Source organism: Triticum urartu, chromosome 1 (assembly GCF_003073215.2).
Source record: "Triticum urartu cultivar G1812 chromosome 1, Tu2.1, whole genome shotgun sequence".
Classification (NCBI taxonomy): Eukaryota; Viridiplantae; Streptophyta; class Magnoliopsida; order Poales; family Poaceae; genus Triticum; species Triticum urartu.
The window spans coordinates 289,608,979-289,628,739 of NC_053022.1; the positions used below are offsets into that span (position 1 = coordinate 289,608,979).

Below are 19,761 nucleotides of genomic sequence, written 5' to 3' on the forward strand. Positions count from 1 at the left end.
GCACATTCGAAAGATAATAACAAGAAAAGAAAAGGGCAAACGCAAAATTGGTAAACACCAACTTAAAACCCCAATAAGATGAAAATTAGAGTCCAGATGGAAAATGACCATTACGCTTGTTATTTTTATTTTATTTTTGACGCTCATACGTATGTACATACACTCATCTCTACGAACGCGTGCGCACACTATCCCTATGAGCACCTCCGAGAGGCTGGTCATGTTAAGATTGACGAAGTCATCACATACGTCTTCGTAGTCGACGATAACGTCTCCTCCCACCAAACGCACAACGGAGAAAGGCCTGGAATAAGTCCAGAAAAATGTCAGCATCAACATCAAGTCTAGGACTTGAACCTTAGTGGGCAGGGGGTGTCATTGTCCTCCTAACCATAGAACCATAGGTTTGTTCGCCATTACGCTTTTTATTTAAGTGAAAAGGACTTTCAACTACGGATGTCACTAGTAGCATGATCGCAAATGAGATTAGCGGGGGTGGGGGGGGGTGCGGTGACCTTATAGCAAAGGTCGTTATACACCCATAAAAGTGACATGACGATGTGATATGGGCAAGCCTCTTGGGTGGCCCGATCCTCAGGTGGATTTAAGGAAAACATGATTAAAACAAGAGGAAACACTAGGGGAAAGACTCAAACCAACACACACATATGCAAATAAATATACACATAGATAGTTTATTGATCCAAATCATTCAAAGAGAGATAAAAAAAGATAGGGTTCTTCTCAAGCCCTATGATAAGGAGGGCTTGATGCTTCTATGAACCTTTTCTTCTCCACGAGTGGAGGTCTTGATATTCCTAAAGGAATCAACTCATATGGAGCCTTTCCCTCAGGAGGTCTTGATTCCACAAGGGAGGATAGATCAAACAAATGGGAGATACATGAGAAAAACTATATGGCTTATAGTTCTAGTGTTTGCTAACCCTAGAGAGGAGGTGGGCGAGGTATTTATAGTCGAGCTCACGAAGGCGTAAGTGAGGAGGGGAAAGATACATGGGTGGCAGGGGCGGAAGTTTCAGGGTGGACCGGATGTTCCCGGAAACTTCTGGGATATCCAGAGTGTTTGCACAATTGTGCGCTAGGGAGGCCGGAAGTAGTGGTGCGGAAGTTCCGGGCTAGTGGCCGGAAGTTCTTGGATTTCCAAAGGCCCTCACTTTGCCTCCAGAACGTAGTCTTCATGATCCATTCATCCGTCTTCATGGTCCCTTCTCCTCTTCCATATTTCCCCCGCGCGATGGTGTAGGCACTTACTTGTGCAGGACCTCTATTGCATATTTGTCACTTATCTCAAACCTATATGTGCAAATGGTAGGGAGGTCAAGTAGTATACCATCCTTGAGAGAGTCAAGTCGACACGTGTAAAGGAGAAGATTCACATTTATATGTATGATGTGGCAGATGCACATGTCGCTTGACAATGGGGCTCTTGACATGGTGATGTCCTTAGGGTGCTCCGCCCCATCTCCCCGGCCCCGTATCAGGAAGATCCGTCCTTGAATCGAGATCGTCTTCACCATGGGAAAGATATGGTGTTGCCTTGTAGAAATGGATGTTCACAGTGCACTCATCCTCTTGACGTGGTATATGGCCACTCCTCTATGGTGCTCCTCCATCAAGATGTGTATCATGCAAGTAACAAGAAGGAAACAATAATGAAAGTGTAGCCGATCCATGAAGCTCATATCGAGATAGTTCCAAGGGATCGAAGTTGCCTTTGCATGATTTTGATAAGCTTGGCGTGAAAGATCTTGGCGACGGGATGTGAATGGGACAACACGCGCAAGGGTATTCATTCAAATGTAGCTCTCTAAGCTCTTTTGGTCAACTCATGTTTATGGGAATTGAAAAGTAGTCGTTGGGGCCTCTACATGCACAAACAAAAGCAAAGAATGTCTATGCATGAGAATTGAATGCATCATCCATCATGATGCATCTCTTATCTTGCACATCACCATTAGCGCAAAGCATGGTCAATGAATAAATGGTGTATGCATGGCATATGCCATGGCAGTAATTGTCATCATGCATATTGTGAAAGAAGGAAGGCGAGTATGCTTCATATGTAATATGTCAAAGTCTCCAATCTTATGTGATAAAACTATGGGGGCATTCTCATGTTCAAGCATAAAACCATTGTTGCGCTTGACACATATCAAATAGTAATCACCTAACATGAGAGAGGCAACATATGGAGTAACTTGGCAGCATTCTAGCAAATTATGTGAAAAGCATGGAAATGGTTGCCATAAACCAAATGGAAAGAAAATGTAGTCATCATGGGTGATGCAACACAAAAAAATCATAAGTATTGTGTCACAAAAATTAGTGTTGCGAAGATGCAACATACTAGATGCATCCAAATAACTGAAACAATAACAAGAAATATCTCCATCAAGCATGCAAATACAGATACATGTAATAGCATCATGGATTTGTATAATGCGAAGCATGGGTCACAAAGGCATGTCATCCTAATGAAAATAATCAAGGCATGCAATGCGAAAAGGGCATTATGGGCACAAAGTGTTAAATGGACAATACCCATGGTTATCTAGAAACAACAAATACAATATGAAGAATGTGCTGGAGAATATAAACACAATATTGTCATACCAGTCAACATAGACATCTAAGTAATAGCAATTCACTAGCCATAGCTTCCTTTCCGGTGTTTATAGCCGCTTGATGATCCCTTGTGTGCCATGTATTGGAGTCGTAGGCCCTCCCTCAAAATTGGTCAGTAAAGCTACCTATTGTTCTGATAGGGGTGGTGATGTAGACTGTCCTTCATGGTCAGGATTCTCCCGTACATCTCATAGCTTACGTAGGCATCCTTTGCTGTGTAGCGTAGGTGCTCTTCCGAAAGTGGCTTCCATTCCCAATAGTCATGGGATCGTTCTGGGAATGTTGTCTTCACATCGCTGTAATAGCGATATATGATCGCTGCTGCAAGGTCCTCATCGGGAATTATGATGCATTCCTTGACAAGAGCCTTCTTGTCTCCTCTAATGTTCAGTCCAGCGAAGGTTATTCCTCTATGTTCCAAGAAATCTTTGACCATTGTACACGGCTCCTTGCACATGCAAAAGTGGTAGACAAGACATGCTTGCGCATTGATAGTTGCATGACAGTGGCACACGGCCGCTGATAAAAACTGTGTCGGGTGTACTCAAGGTACAAGCCGACAAACTTGTACTTCGCCCCTTGGAGGCATTGTTCGTGCATGGCGATGGTTTGCTCCAATGTTTTAGGATCATTGGTGTATACTACTTTCAGCATGGTCTTGCCATGGGCTTCAATGTGTTCTTCTTCCATTGTTTGTTTTTTGTCCATGGAGGCAAGGAGAGGTGGTTTGGCCTGACGAATAGAAGCGCGGGCAAAGGAGAGAAAGGGGGTGCCTGAAAGAAGACAACAATTGATGGTGGGTTGACCACTTTGAAGTGAAAATTTGGCGATTCTTGATGATAATTTTTACAATGCGGGAGGAAGTTGGATGAAAAAATACAACCAATGTGTCTTGTGTTGTTACCGGGATAGTGGATGGTTGGTGATGCGGAGTATCCCACGTTCATCCCCATGTACACTCCGACTACTCTCCAAGCCCCAAGGATACATAAGATAAGACCTCGACTATACACCATTGGACACAAGGTGAACTCGCTCCTCTCCGAACTTTCAGTTTCCACATGTGAGACATGACTACTACCTCAAACTTGTGTTCTATGCATGTCCAGGAACCAAGAGGAAGCCCATGGACCAGAAGGCGAGGACACCAAGCGCGAGGAACAAGAAGAAGGGCTACGGAAGAAGCTCCAGCCGCCGGACGACCGGCCGGGACCGGACGTCCGACGCCTGAAGACCCACCGGACGACCGGCGATCCTACACCCGAGCCAAATGAGCGGATGTCCGACAAGTCCCGGACGTCCGACACACTCCAGCGCCCGGACGTCTAACTGCCCCCGGAAATCCGGCGCCACCTCAACCGAGCCGAAACGCCGGACGTCTGACAAGTACCGGACGATCGGACCCTTGCGATCCACCGGACGACCGGTACCTGTCGGACGACCGGCGCCTGTCGGTGCACAGAGATCGGGCCCAAGGCCCATGTATCCCCCACTTATCCCTTCGTGTCCCTAGACTATATATACTCTTCCACCTCCTCCTAGTTAGGGTTAGCGTTGGTTTAGCTCATGTTTAGAGATAGAGCTACGCTCATCCACATCGGATCTACTCCTCGAGAGAGACCGCGGCCTCTTCGGAGAAGACCCCTTTGGATTCAAGACCTCCTTGCGGAGAAGAACATCAAGACCCCCTCTTGGGCGGCCTCCTCAAGACCTCCTCATGGAGAAGACCGGTTACCTCCTGAATCGTCCGTTGTTGACCTTGGATCTGATACGTCTCCAATGTATCTATAATTTTTGATTGCTCCATGCTATATTATCTACTGTTTTGGACATTATTGGTCTTTATTATCCACTTCTATATTATTTTTGGGACTAACCTATTAACCGGAGGCCCAGCCCAGAATTGCTGTTTTTTTGCCTATTTTAGGGTTTCGAAGAAAAGGAATATCAAACGGAGTCCAAATGAAATGAAACCTTCGGGAACGTGATTTTCTCACCGAACAAGACCCAGGAGACTTGGACCCTACGTCAAGAAACAAAGAAGGAGGACAGGAGGTAAGGGGGCGTGCCTACCCCCCTCCAGGCGCGCCCTCCACCCTCATGGGGCCCCTGTTGCTCCACTGACGTACTTCTTCCTCCTATATATATGTACGTACCCCCAAACGATCAGATACGGAGCCAAAACCCTAATTCCACCGCTGCAACTTTCTGTATCCACGAGATCCCATCTTGGGGCCTGTTCCGGAGCTCCACCTGAGGGGGCATCCATCACGGAGGGCTTCTACATCAACACCATAGCCTCTCCGATGAAGTGTGAGTAGTTTACCTCAGACCTTCGGGTCCATAGTTATTAGCTAGATGGCTTCTTCTCTCTTTTTGGATCTCAATACAATGTTCTCCCCCTCTCTTGCGGAGATCTATTCGATGTAATCTTCTTTTTGCGATGTGTTTGTTGAGACCGATGAATTGTGGGTTTATGATCAAGATTATCTATGAACAATATTTGAATCTCCTCTGAATTCTTTTATGTATGATTGGTTACCTTTGCAAGTCTCTTCGAATTATCAGTTTGGTTTGGCCTACTAGATTGATCTTTCTTGCAATGGGAGAAGTGCTTAGCTTTGGGTTCAATCTTGCGGTGTCCTTTCCCAGTGACAGTAGGGGCAGCAAGGCACATATTGTATTGTTGCCATCGAGGATAACAAGATGGTTTTTTTATCATATTGCATGAATTTATCCCTCTACATCATGTCATCTTGCTTAAGGCGTTACTCTGTTTTCATGAACTTGATACTCTAGATGCATGCTGGATAGCGGTCGATGAGTGGAGTAATAGTAGTATATGCAGGCAGGAGTCGGTCTACTTGTCTCGGACGTGATGTCTATATACATGATCATACCTAGATATTCTCATAACTATGCTCAATTCTGTCAATTGCTCAACAGTAATTCGTTCACCCACCGTAAAATACTTATACTCTTGAGAGAAGCCACTAGTGAAACCTATGGCCCTTGGGTCTATCTTCATCATATTAATCTTCCAATACTTAGTTATTTCCTTTACTTTTTACTTTGCTTTTATTTTACTTTGCATCTTTATCACAAAAATACCAAAAATATTATCTTATCATATCTATCAGATCTCACTCTCGTAAGTGACCGTGAAGGGATTGACAACCCCTTATCGCGTTGGTTGCGAGGAGTTATTTGTTTTGTGCAGGTACGAGGGACTCGCCCATAGCCTCCTACTGGATTGATACCTTGGTTCTCAAAAACCAAGGGAAATACTTACGCTACTTTGCTGCATCTCCTTTCCTCTTTAAGGAAATCCAACACAGTGCTCAAGAGGTAGCAAGAAGAATTTCTGGCGCCGTTGCCGGGGAGTCTACGCAAAAGTCAACATACCAAGTACCCATCACATACCCTTATCTCCCGCATTACATTATTTGCCATTTGCCTCTCGTTTTCCTCTCCCCCACTTCACCCTTGCCGTTTTATTCGCCCTCTCTCTCTATCCTCCATCTCTTTCTCTATTTGCCTCTTTTTGCCCGCTTGCTTTTTGTTTGCTTGTGTGTTAGTTTGCTTGTTTGTCACAATGGCTCTACCTAGATTTGGTGATCTTCACCTTAAAAGGTTATAAGAAATCGAAAGAAATGTGAGGAGTTTCATGGTTTTGCAATTTGAGCATAATAATTTCTTCAGAAACGAGCTTAAGGAACAGAAAAGTTTTATGAGTTTTATGAATAAAGAGCTCGATGATATGTCTAAAGAATTCGATGGTTTAAGATCCCAAATTGCTCGTCTTGAAAAATTGACTGCTGAAATTTCGGATAGGCAAGCTACCTTAGTTAATAGGATGACCGCTAAACCGGATTGCTATGAAAATAAAGATGAAGATCTAAAAGTTATTGATGTGTCCCCTATTAAATCTTTGTTTTGGAATATGAATCTTGATAATGATGGGACTGAATATGATCCACCTTTACCTAGAAGGTGTTCCAAAAATTCGGAGTTTTTAGATCTTGATGCTAAAATTGATGAAAGTGGGATTGAAGAAATTAAAACCCTAGATGTTGCTAAACCCACTATTTTGGATTTCAAGAAATTTAATTATGAAAATTGCTCTTTGATTGATTGTATTTCCTTGTTGCAATCCGTGCTAAATTCTCCTCATGCTTATAGTCAAAATAAAGCGTTTACTAAACATGTCGTTGATGCCTTGATGCAATCTTATGAAGAAAAACTTGAGTTGAAAGTTTCTATCCCTAGAAAAATTTATGATGAGTGGAAACCAACTATTAAAATTAAAATTAAAGATCATGAATGCTATGCTTTGTGTGATTTGGGTGCTAGTGTTTCCACGATTTCAAAGACTTTGTGTGATTTGTTAGGTTTCCGTGATTTTGATGATGGCTCTATAAACTTGCACCTTGCGGATTCCACTATTAAGAAACCTATGGAAAGAATTAATGATGTTCTTATTGTTGCAAATAGAAATTATGTGCCCATAGATTTCATCGTTCTTGACATAGATTGCAATCCTTCATGTCCTATCATTCTTGGTAGACCTTTCCTTAGAACGATTGGTGCAATTATTGATATGAAGGAAGGAAATATTAGATTCCAATTTCTGTTAAGGAAAGGCATGGAACACTTTCCTAGAAAAAAAATTAAATTACCTTATGAATCTATTATGAGAGCCACTTATGGATTTCCTACCAAATATGGCAACACCTAGATCTATCCTTGCCTTTTATGCCTAGCTAGGGGCGTTAAACGATAGCGCTTGTTGGGAGGCAATCTAATTTTATTTTTATTCCTTGCTTTTTTCTCCTATTTAGTAATAAATAATTTATCTAGCCTCTGTTTTGGTTGTGTTTTTTGTCTTTAGTTAGTGTTTGTGCCAAGTAGAACCGTTGGGAAGACTTGGGGAAAGTCCTGTTAATCTTGCTGTAAAAAACATAAACTTTAGCGCTCACGAGAACTGCTGCCATTTTTATTTGGAAAGTGCTATTTAGTTAATTATTTTTGCAGATGATTAATAAATAAATTCCTCACGTCCAGCAATTTATTTTAGAATTTTTGGTGTTCCAGATCTTGCGCTAGCTACAGATTACTACAGACTGTTCTGTTTTTGACAGATTCTATTTTTCGTGTGTTGTTTGCTTATTTTGATGAATCTATGGCTAGTAAAATAGTTTATAAACCATATATAAGTTGGAATACAGTAGGTTTAACACCAATATAAATAAATACTGAGTTCATTACAATACCTTGAAGTGGTCTTTTGTTTTCTTTCGCTAACGGAGCTCACGAGATTTTCTACTTTAAGTTTTGTGTTGTGAAGTTTTCAAGTTTTGGGTAAAGATTTGATGGTTATGGAATAAGGAGTGACAATAGACTAAGCTTGGGGATCCCCATGGCACCACCAAGATAATCTAAGGACACCTAAAAGCCAAAGCTTGGGGATGCCCCGGAAGGCATCCCCTCTTTCGTCTACTTCTATCGGTAACTTTACTTGGAGCTATATTTTTATTCACCACATGATATGTGTTTTGCTTGGAGCGTCTTGTATGATTTGAGTCTTTGCTTGTTTATTTTACCACAATCATTCTTGTTGTACACACCTTTTGAGAGAGCCATACGTGATTTGGAATTTGTTAGAATACTCTATGTGCTTCGCTTATATCATTTGAGTTATATAGTTTTGTTCTAGTACTTCACTTATATTTTTTAGAGCACGGTGGTGGAATTGTTTTATAGAAACTATTGGTCTCTCATGCTTCACTTATATTATTTTGAGAGTCTTAAATAGTATGGTAATTTGCTTAAATAATCCTAATATGCTTGGTATTCAAGAATAGCAAAAACTTTCTTATGTGTGTGTTGAATACTATGAGAAGTTTGATGCTTGATAATTGTTTTGAGATATGAAGATGGTGATATTAAAGTTGTGCTAGTTGAGTAGTTGTGAATTTGAGAAATACTTGTGTTAAAGTTTGTGATTCCCGTAGCATGCACATATGGTGAACCGTTATGTGATGAAGTCGAAGCATGATTTATTTTTTGATTGTCTTCCTTATGAGTGGCGGTCGGGGACGAGCGATGGTCTTTTCCTACCAATCTATCCCCCTAGGAGCATGCACGTAATACTTTGCTTTGATAACTTGTAGATTTTTGCAATAAGTATATGAGTTCTTTATGACTAATGTTAAGTTCATGGATTATATGCACTTTTCTTCCTTCCACCATTGCTATCCTCTCTAATATCGCGCACCTTTCGCCGGTATCATACACCCACCATATATATTTCTCAAAACAACCACCACACCTACCTATTATGGCATTTCCATAGCCATTCCGAGATATATTGCCATGCAACTTTCCACCGTTCCATTTATTATGACACACTCCAGCATTGTTATATTGCTTAGCATGATCATGTAGTTGACATCGTATTTGTGGCAAAGCCACCATTCATAACTCTTTCATACATGTCACTCTTAATTCATTGCATATCCCAGTACACCGCTGGAGGCATTCATATAGAGTCATATTTTGTTCTAAGTATCGAGTTGTAATTGTTGAGTTGTAAGAAAATAAAAGTGTGATGATCATCATTATTAGAACATTGTCCCAGTGAGGAAAGGATGATGGAGACTATGATTCCCCCACAAGTCGGGATGAGACTCCGGACGAAAAAAAGAGGCCATAAAAAAGAGAGAAAAGGCCCAAATAAAAAAATGAGAGAAAAAGAGAGAAGGGACAATGTTACTATCCTTTTACCACACTTGTGCTTCAAAGTAGCACCATGTTCTTCATATAGAGAGTCTCTTGAGTTATCACTTTCATATACTAGTGGGAATTTTTCATTATAGAACTTGGATTGTATATTTCAATGATGGGCTTTCTCAAAATGCCCTAGGTCTTCATGAGCAAGCAAGTTGGATGCACACCCACTTAGTTTCTTTTGTTGAGCTTTCATATACTTATAACTCTAGTGCATCCGTTGTATGGCAATCCCTACTCACTCACATTGATATCTATTGATGGGCATCTTCATAGCCCGTTGATACGCCTAGTTGATGTGAGACTACCTTCTCCCTTTTTGTCTTCTCCACAACCACCATTCTATTCCACCTATAGTGCTATATCCATGCCTCACGCTCATGTATTGCGTGAAGATTGAAAAAGTTAGAGAATGTCAAAAGTATGAAACAATTGTTTGGCTTGTCATCGGGGTTGTGCATGATTTAAATATTTTGTGTGGTGAAAATAGAGCATAGCCAGACTATATAATTTTGTAGGGATAACTTTCCTTGGCCATGTTATTTTGAGAAGACATAATTGCTTAGTTGGTATGCTTGAAATATTATTATTTTTATGTCAATATTAAACTTTTATCTTGAATCTATCGGATTTGAATATTCATACCACAATTAAGAAGAGTTATATTAAAATTATGCCAAGTAGCACTCCACATCAAAAATTATCTTTTTTATTATTGACCTACTCGAGGACGAGCAAAAATTAAGCTTGGGGATGTTTGATACGTCTCCAACGTATCTATAATTTTTGATTGCTCCATGCTATATTATCTACTGTTTTGGACATTATTGGGCTTTATTATCCACTTTTATATTATTTTTGAGACTAACCTATTAACCGGAGGCCCAGCCCAGAATTGCTGTTTTTTTTGCCTATTTTAGGGTTTTGAAGAAAAGGAATATCAAACGGAGTCCAAACAGAATGAAACCTTCGGGAACGTGATTTTCTCACCGAACAAGACCCGGGAGGCTTGGACCCTACGTCAAGAAACAATGGAGGAGGCCACGAGGTAGGGGGCGCGCCTACCCCCCCTGGCGCGTCCTCCATCCTCGTGGGGCCCCTGTTGCTCCACCGACATACTTCTTCCTTCTATATATACCTACATACCCCCAAACGATCAGATACGAAGCCAAAACCCTAATTCCACCACCGCAACTTTCTGTATCCACGAGATCCCATCTTGGGGCCTGTTCCGGAGCTCCGCCGGAGGGGGCATCCATCACGGAGGGCTTCTACATCAACACCATAGCCTCTCCGATGAAGTGTGAGTAGTTTACCTCAGACCTTCGGGTCCATAGTTATTAGTTAGATAGCTTCTTCTCTGTTTTTGGATCTCAATACAATGTTCTCTCCCTCTCTTGTGGAGATCTATTCGATGTAATCTTCTTTTTGTGGTGTGTTTGTTGAGACCGATGAATTGTGAGTTTATGATCAAGATTATCTATGAACAATATTTGAATCTCCTCTGAATTTTTTATGTATGATTGGTTATCTTTGCAAGTCTCTTTGAATTATCAGTTTGGTTTGGCCTACTAGATTGATCTTTCTTGCAATGGAAGAAGTGCTTAGCTTTGGGTTCAATCTTGCGGTGTCCTTTCACAGTGACAGTAGGGGCAGCAAGGCACGTATCGTATTGTTGCCATCGAGGATAACAAGATGAGGGTTTTATCATATTGCATGAATTTATCCCTCTACATCATGTCATCTTGCTTAAGGCGTTACTCTGTTTTCATGAACTTAATACTCTAGATACATGCTGGATAGCGGTCGATGGGTGGAGTAATAGTAGTAGATGCAGGCATGAGTCGGTCTACTTGTCTCGGACGTGATGCCTATATACATGATCATATCTAGATATTCTCATAACTATGCTCAATCCTGTCAATTGCTCAACAGTATTTCGTTCACCCACCGTAAAATACTTATGCTCTTGAGAGAAGCCGCTAGTGAAACCTATGGCCCCCGGGTCTATCTTCATCATATTAATCTTCCAATACTTAGTTATTCTCATTGCTTTTATTTTACTTTGCATCTTTATCATAAAAATACCAAAAATATTATCTTATCATATCTATCAGATCTCACTCTCGTAAGTGACCGTAAAGGGATTGACAACCCCTTATCGTGTTGGTTGCGAGGAGTTATTTGTTTTGTGCAGATACGAGGAACTCGCGCGTAGCCTCCTACTGGATTGATATCTTGGTTCTCAAAAACTGAGGGAAATACTTACGCTACTTTGCTGCATCTCCTTTCCTCTTCAAGGAAATTGAACGCAGTGCTCAAGAGGTAGCAGGATCTTGTATCTTCCTTTGTGTTCATGAATCTAGCGCATGTGTGATTATTCTTATTGGTTTGAGTGTTCTCTTGTGTTCCTTTCGTGATTTTCCCCTCGTTTCCCTCCTCGTGTTCTTCGTGTTCATCATGGAATTCGCTCCTTTCGTGAAAGATCAGCCCCTATGGTTCCTACCCTACATCAGTTGGCGACCGTTTATATTCAGTACAACGGACACGTTCCATGTACTGTCGGTGTTTGGCGAGGAGATCGCTCGGTAGGGCACCACCAAACTAATAGACAAACACAGAGAGGGCCCACTAGGGCAACCAAACAGTCCGGTTGCTAGAAAGCTCGACCATACCCCCTATAGCAAATGACCTCAAACCATCATAACCGGCCATGCAACACACAGTCACATATCCTTCTAACAGAATAATACGCATGCACACTGCACTGACCAGCTAGCCTCGACAACGTACAACAGCCGGGTGGACCAACAGACTCCACTCCGGTGAACAAACAACCGCTGGACAAATAGTTCATTCTGTTATGATTGTGGTAGCGACTGTTGTGCAGTACGTGAGTTGTTTGGAGAGGGTTGTTGATGCTCTATGCGTCTCCTCTAGACATTAATGCGTTTTCCCATTGGTCATCACTTTCACCATCGGCTTGAGAGACTGCTCTTGATGCTCTATAGTCTATACGACTGCATGAGCTTTACCGTGGGGACACCTTTGACTTCTTCACCCCAGTCCGCGCCTTGCACAGATGGTGGGCATGCGATGTGAGATAGGCGCTAGCTCAAGAAACCCCTCGTCACTCGTGGAACGTGCGTACCCATCCCATGCACATCGCAAGGCCATAGGCAGAGCATCCGGCTCCCAACACTCCCCCCTCCTGCGGCACGACTGTGGGATGGGACATCCGAGCACGCCGAGTTGAAAAGTCTGAGAGAACATAAATGGGGCGCTCGCTCGCACAAGTCGTACCCAGATTATGCGTCGATTAGAAGGTGTTGTACTCCCTCTGTAAATAAATATAAAAGTGTTTAGATCACTATTTTAGTGATCTAAACGCTCTTATATTTCTTTACGGAGGGAGTACATGGGAGTAAACAACAACCGACTCCGATCGCATGCTGAACCGACCAAAAGCCGGATAGAGTGGTGTCTTGAAGTTGAAAGCTGGAATTTGCTTTATTTAGTGACATTTTGGTAGTAATTGTTCTTCTGAAAGTTGTAATAAGTCCCATAACAATGATGGCCCTATCTGCACTCTGTTTATCAGTCAGACTTGAGTTGTGTGATGTTTCTCAACTCCTAAACTGATGTTTCTTGGGGTCTTCCACTTGGCTTTGTTGCGAATCACTTCAGGTAACATATTTGTTTTGCAATGGCTAAAAGCTGGAATGTATTAAATTGGAATGTGAGAGGTATTAATGATAGGAACAAATGGCTAGCTTTGATCTGATGTTATGTTCCAAGGCACAACTCAATTTAAGAATGAATTTTCTATTTCTATACAGTTCATTTCAGTGCACAATAGTGATTCTTGGATTATCACTAACATTTATGGCCCTTGCCGGTCTGAATCAAGAACTTTGTTCCTTGATTGGTTCCAAAACATTGAAATGCCTGATGATGTGGATGATTAGTTCTTGGAGACTTCAATTATCTCAGCTATCCTGAGAACAGAAACAGAGAGGGTGGCTGCTTTACTGACATGAACAATTTTAATGCAGCCATTAGTGAGTTAGCTCTTATGGAAATTTCACTTAAAGGCAGGCAGTTCACTTGGAGCAACATGCAAGATGGTCCTTTTAGAAAAAACTAGACTGGTTTGTTTACTTCTGAAGCATGGACTTTGCACTACCCAAATACAATGGATATCCCTCTTGCAAAACCCATCTCTAATCATATTCCTTCAGTGATCCAGATATGTACCTCCATCCCCAAATCCAAAATATTCAGATTTATGAACTTCTGGTTGCAACACCCAGGATTCATGGATACTGTCAGGGGCATTTGGCAGCAGCAGGTTGATGAAGTGGACTCTACCAAGAGACTAACAACAAAATTTAAGAGGCTAAGAAAGGGATTAAAGATTTGGGCAAGAAATATTTCTGGTCTAGCATCAACTAACAAAACAACTAATGATGTTATTCTATTTTTTTATACTGGGGGAATTCGGGTGCCTTGATGTTGTGGAGGATAATGCTAGAACTCTATTAAAAGAACACCTTCTCATCCTATTAAATTGTCAGCAAATATACGGGAAACAGAGAGGTACTGTGAAGTGGGCCAAGTTTGGAGAGATTAACTCTAAATTTCTACAAGCCAAAGCGAACTTAAAATTTAGACAAAATCGCATATCCTCACTGAAAGATGATAATGGGTTTGATTATCATGACCACCATGCCAAATCCGCAATTCTTTGGAAGGCTTTCAAGCTTAGACTTGGCACTTTAGTCCAAACGCATAATCTGCTCAATCTGGATTTTCTCATTATGGTTAGAGAACATTTGGGTTGTTTTTTTAGGGGAAGATTTGGGTTTTCTAGAAGCTCCTTTCTCTAAAGCCTAGATTGATGATGTGATCAAGAAGCTATCTTCTGACAAATCTCCTGGGCCAGATGGTTTTAATACTAATTTTATCAAAACTTGTTGGCACATCATTGCTAAAGACTTCTGCGGTCGCATTGAGGATTTTTTTTGCATGAAAATACCAACATGCAAAGTATTAACTCATCTTTTCATCACTCTGATTCCAAAGATTGACACTCCTATGACTGCAAGTGATTACAGACTTATTTCCTTGCTCAACTGCTCAATCAAAATCATTACTAAGATTTTGGCCAACAGACTGCAGCAAATAATTCTTAAGCTTGTTCATGCAAATCAATATGGTTTCCTTAGAACAAGATCTATTCAGGACTGTCTTACATGGGCTTATGAGTACATCAATCAGTGCCAATAGTCTACCAAAGAGATCATTATTCTTAAATTAGATTTTGAAAAGGCTTTTGGCATGATTGGGCATCAAACTATAAAGCAAATTCTAGTTGCAAAAGGTTTTGGTCCTAAGTGGCTTAAGTGGATGGAGATGATTTTCTTTTCTGGTTATTCTGATGTTTAACTTAATGGTGTCTCTGGAAAACAGTTTAGTGGAGGAGAAGGGTTAGGCATGGTGATCCTCTCTCACCTTTGCTCTTTGTTTTGGCAGCTGACTCCTTCAATCTATATGTAATGAAGCTATGAACCAAAACCTCATTCAACACCCTTGATAAGACTTTCCAGTAATACAGTATGTTGATGACATTGTAATCATGATGCTTGCTTGCACTGTTCAACTTCAGCGACTCCAGAATCTTCTTACGCACTTCACAGTCTTCTCAGGCCTCAGAATAAACTATAGCAAATCCTTTATGTTGCCCATCAATGTGCCACTTGTTAAGCTGCAATTGTTGTCTGAAATGCTTGGTTGTGCTCTGGGAACCTTCCCGTTTACTTATCTAGGCCTTCCCCTAGGCACATCCAAACCAAGGGTTGAAGATTTTGTTCCCATCCTAAAAAGAACCGCCAAGAGGCCCTCTGGCTGCTCAACATTCCTGTCCTATGGGGAAAAGCTGCAGTTGATCAAATCAGTTTTTACCAGTGTGCCAACTTTTTTTTATTGCACTTTGGAACTGCCTAAATCTGTTTGGTAATAACAAGTACTCCCTCCGTTCCAAATTACTCGTCGCAGAAATAGATGTATCTAGATGTATGTATCTAGAACTAAAATACATCTACATACATCTAGATACATCCATACTTGCGACAAGTAATTCGGAACGGAGGGAGTACCTTAAACATTGCTTTTGGAGAAAGTATGGCATGGAGGATAGAGGTTCTGCCTTAATTGCTTGGAAAAAGGTGTGCCAAGGGGAAAATGAGGATGGCTTTGGAGTTTTGAACATTGAGACACATAACAAGGCTCTGTTTATGAAGCATTTGCACAAGTTTTTCAATCAACATGATCTGCCCTGGGTCAAACTTATTTGGGAGTCCTACTGTACCAATGATGGTGGGGGTCTTTTTGGTGGAGGAGTGTGTTGAAGCTCATGCCCCATTTCAAGTATGTCACACACTGTGATATTGGACACAAAGTACCATTCTTCTCTGGTCAGACAAGTGGAATACTCAATCATGTGCTGGCTTATTCCCAGAACTTCACTCATTTGCTATCAGTGAGCACACATCCTTCAAGCAAGCTGCTCATTGCCAAGATTTAGGTGACCTTTTTCATAGGCATGTTTCCCTACAAGCTTTCAATCAGTTTGAACAGTTCCAGGCTCTGATTCAACACATCCAGCTGGGGGATGGAAAAGACAAAGGGGGGTACCCTTGGAAAAGCCCTTCATACTCTGCCAATCAGATGTACAAAACATGAGAATTCAACCTCCAGCTCATGAGATATTTGGTCAACTTTGGAGATGTGCTGCCATTTTGAGATACAAAATCTTCTTGTTGATGCTGCATGACAGATTAAATACTAGAGACTTACTCCAGAGAAAATCTTTTTGACTTCCATCCTACTGCTGCCCACTTTGCTCCAACCAGCGTTTAGAAACTGCTTTTCACCTCTTCTGGGATTGCCCTTTTGCCTTGACATGTTGGGATTCCCTTATTCAGAACATAAGAGGCACCTCTGTTCTGTTGGATATTCAGCTGGCCACCAGTGCACTACCAAGAAGCATTGCTATGGAAATTCTAGTTATGGGTTGCTGGAATATTTGGACCCAAAGGAACAGCAAAACTTTTAAGAACATCACTCCCAGTATCCTTTCTTGGAAGACACACCTTAAGCAGGCCCTCCAGATTATTTGCTACAGGATTAAAGAAGGCAATTTGCAAGTTTTGAAAGACTGGATTGATAGGCTTCTGTGACGTTTGCCTTTTTCTCAATTTTTCCTAGACAAGGAATTGGCTGACCCTGTGGTCATTAGGTCTTAGTTTTCATTTTGCTTAGTTTGTATATACTTTTTTATTAGTGAAAATACCGTAGACCAATAGTTCTACAGTTCAGGTTTCAAAAAAAAAAAGAAACTGTTGCTTATCTTAGTGAGCGGAAATTGTTTGCCAAACAATATATTAATGTTTTAGTTAGCTTATACCAAGTTGGATCTCAAATATACTGGATAGCACACCTACCTTATTGAAGAACTTCAAAAGTTACCTATAGTACAACGTTTCTATGACATCTTCATAGTTTCACCATTTTATCAGTGTGAAACATTATAGTTACGAATATTGCTCAAGTAGTGTGTAAGTTCATACATGAAATTCCCAAAATCTAAGCAAACAATTGGAGATGTAGAAGCTAATCTTCTGTTACTATGCAAATATTGTACGACTAAATTCAACTCCTCCCCCAAGATGGGGGCTGACCAGCAAGCCACATTTTGAGGTTAATAAAGAGACCTGTTTCTTCGGTCCGCTGGTGGCAGTGAATTCACCTGTTTCGTCAGGCTTTACCCACCCTGACGGAAAAAAAAAATAGCGTTTTTTCACGCTAATTCCACTCATTCTACACTGTGCCTTCCTCTCGAACTGAGCTAAACCTCATAAACATTCAGCGCAATCTGTAAATTATGGAAAAAACGTGCCATGTGAACTCAGTCCATTAAAGAGAACCTTAGTTATTACACTACATGCCTACTAGCCCCAGTACAGCAGCAAGATTAGGCAGTATGTCAGGTTATACACTAGACTCTAAGGCCATGGGTCTACATCATAATAACTTAATGTGTTTTCCGGTTAAAGTGCCATGCAAACTGATCAACAGCCACCATTGCCCGTGAAGCCGAACCAACAGAACCATCATACCTATGCATCAATAACAATTGCAAATCAAATTAATTCTGGCAGATCAAGCTGTATACTAAGAACCCTTAGAGGAATCCTGATAACTGATTTCAGTAAAGAAAAAGTTGAACAAGGGGATACATACATAGAGACTAACAAGTATGCTCCGATCTGCATAATTATAACTCCTTCACCTCCTGGCTGTGTTGTGTTAACGCAACGAGCAGTAAACCAGTGTCCGTGGATTGAGGTGACCACATCTACAAATTTATAACTTGCAATGACAATATTGCTCGAGATAACAAAGATAACTCGGTTTAACTATCCCTAAATCAGTGAGCAAGATTTAGGCTCATAATGTGAGAGACTCACATTGGTTTGGCCCAATAGAAAAGAATTCCGTCTGCAGATTATTCCTTCTAAAGAAGTCGATGGATGGCTGCAGATCAACAGCAGTAAATTTTGCTCCCTCTTGCTCTGCTCTGGACATTTAAAAAAGATTGTGAATTCAAACTTCTACAACTTGAACATTCGTGTATGTTAGTGAACAGGGTTTTGCATATCTTTGGCACTGAGATCTCTGTCACGTCTGTGATTCAGGCTTCTTCTGGTAGCTATGGACGGAAATAATAACGACATTAAACTACAACTTTGCTAAATGCATCAACCAAGAAACGGTGCCAGTTTCAGATGAACCAATGACATTACTACCAAATTCATCCGGAACGTTCTAATAACTAACTAAATAACCGAACAGCTTCCATCAGAAACATACACGACCGCGTGGGAAAATTCATTAACACCATTCTGCAGTCCAATTGCCACTATTGAAGATTATATAGCCACCAAGGAAATGCCCATCAAATTGCCCGCGCCGGCTTTTGTGCTTCCTATGGGGAAAAAACAAATTGCCCGCGCTACCGGTGTTTGGGACGATACTTACACCATGGGGAAGAGGCGAGATGGTCCTGTCGGATCGTAGTTGAGCAGCAGCGCCGCCTTGATCGGCATCCCTGCAAGAGGATGGGGATTATGGTTCACACGAGAGAGCAGAAACAGTAGCGAAGTGGGAGGGAAAGGAAGGGAGGGCAGACCGGAAGATCCGACGTGCTTCCCGGTCCACTTCTCCCACGCCCGGCGCGCCGATGTCCAGTCCGCAGCCATGGCAGAAGTGGCATCCACCGCGGCGTGTAGGCTGCGCTTCGCAAAGGCGGCGGGCGGCGGACGGTGGAGGAGACAACGTCGGGACTGGGCGCGACTATTCCTCGCGTTCAGCGAGATAGGGGCGACACCTCGCTGAAGGCAAACGCCACTTGCACCGGCCCACGCGTGCGGGATACACCAGCCTGTTACCTGTTTTTTTTTTTTACGTTTTTGGCTTTCTTTTTTTACTTTTTTTTATAATTGAAAATATTCTACACACGTGTGTGTGTGTGTGTGTGTATATGTGGTACTAGCACATATGCCCGTGCGTTGCAATGGGAGAGATAAATAACATGTCCACCACAACAACACGGCATAACAATATCCGAATGGTGCCAACCAATGGCGGCAGTGAGACAAATGCTACAAGAAATGCCTATAAGACGTACATCGAAAACCATCACATATGATATTTTTGGTATGATTTTTGTACAACTACTCTGTTATTTAAAAGGCCTCATCTCAAATCTTACATACCAAGGCATTATTCGGAAGTTGGAGCAATTTTTCAGAATGCGCACGAAGTCATGAAAAAATCTTGCTAAATGTGTTTTAGCCCATCTCACCTCCCAAATCGACTCTCATGTCGTGCCCTCCTACCTCGTATTTTTCCATTGTGTTATTAGTCCACATGATTGTGTCATTGCTATTTGTCCTGCAGGAATCTATGCCGTGCCCCCTCACCTCATTGGATATTTAATTCCTGATATTAATTTCTCTTTCCTTTTATGCCTATAGGATGAATGAGACACACACTTCATCATTTTTGTTCTTATTCTTGGGACGCCTTGTTTGTCTTCAAGACAACTCGTGCACATATATAAATCTGTAAAATTTGGTATAAAAGCCAAGGTGATCCTATTTAATCAAGTAGCGAACTGATTGATCATTTTCTCTCTCTTGCGAAGCAGGCTCAGTTTGAGTTGGCACATGCTTTTTAAGACAAACCTGCCAGGCTGCCATC

The 19,761-nt window shown here is 41.6% G+C and overlaps 1 protein-coding gene across 1 annotated transcript; it reads right to left on the bottom strand.

The window, feature by feature from the left end:
• Positions 1-17,392: 17,392 nt before the first annotated feature.
• On the bottom strand, positions 17,393-18,891 carry LOC125532474. Its single transcript, XM_048696531.1, has 5 exons — positions 18,689-18,891; positions 18,538-18,607; positions 17,967-18,076; positions 17,740-17,854; positions 17,393-17,615 (listed from the first exon to the last, which is right to left on the bottom strand). The coding sequence occupies exons 1-5, from the start codon at positions 18,756-18,758 to the stop codon at positions 17,531-17,533; spliced, it is 450 nt and encodes a 149-aa protein (XP_048552488.1). The 5' UTR covers positions 18,759-18,891; the 3' UTR covers positions 17,393-17,530.
• Positions 18,892-19,761: the final 870 nt, after the last annotated feature.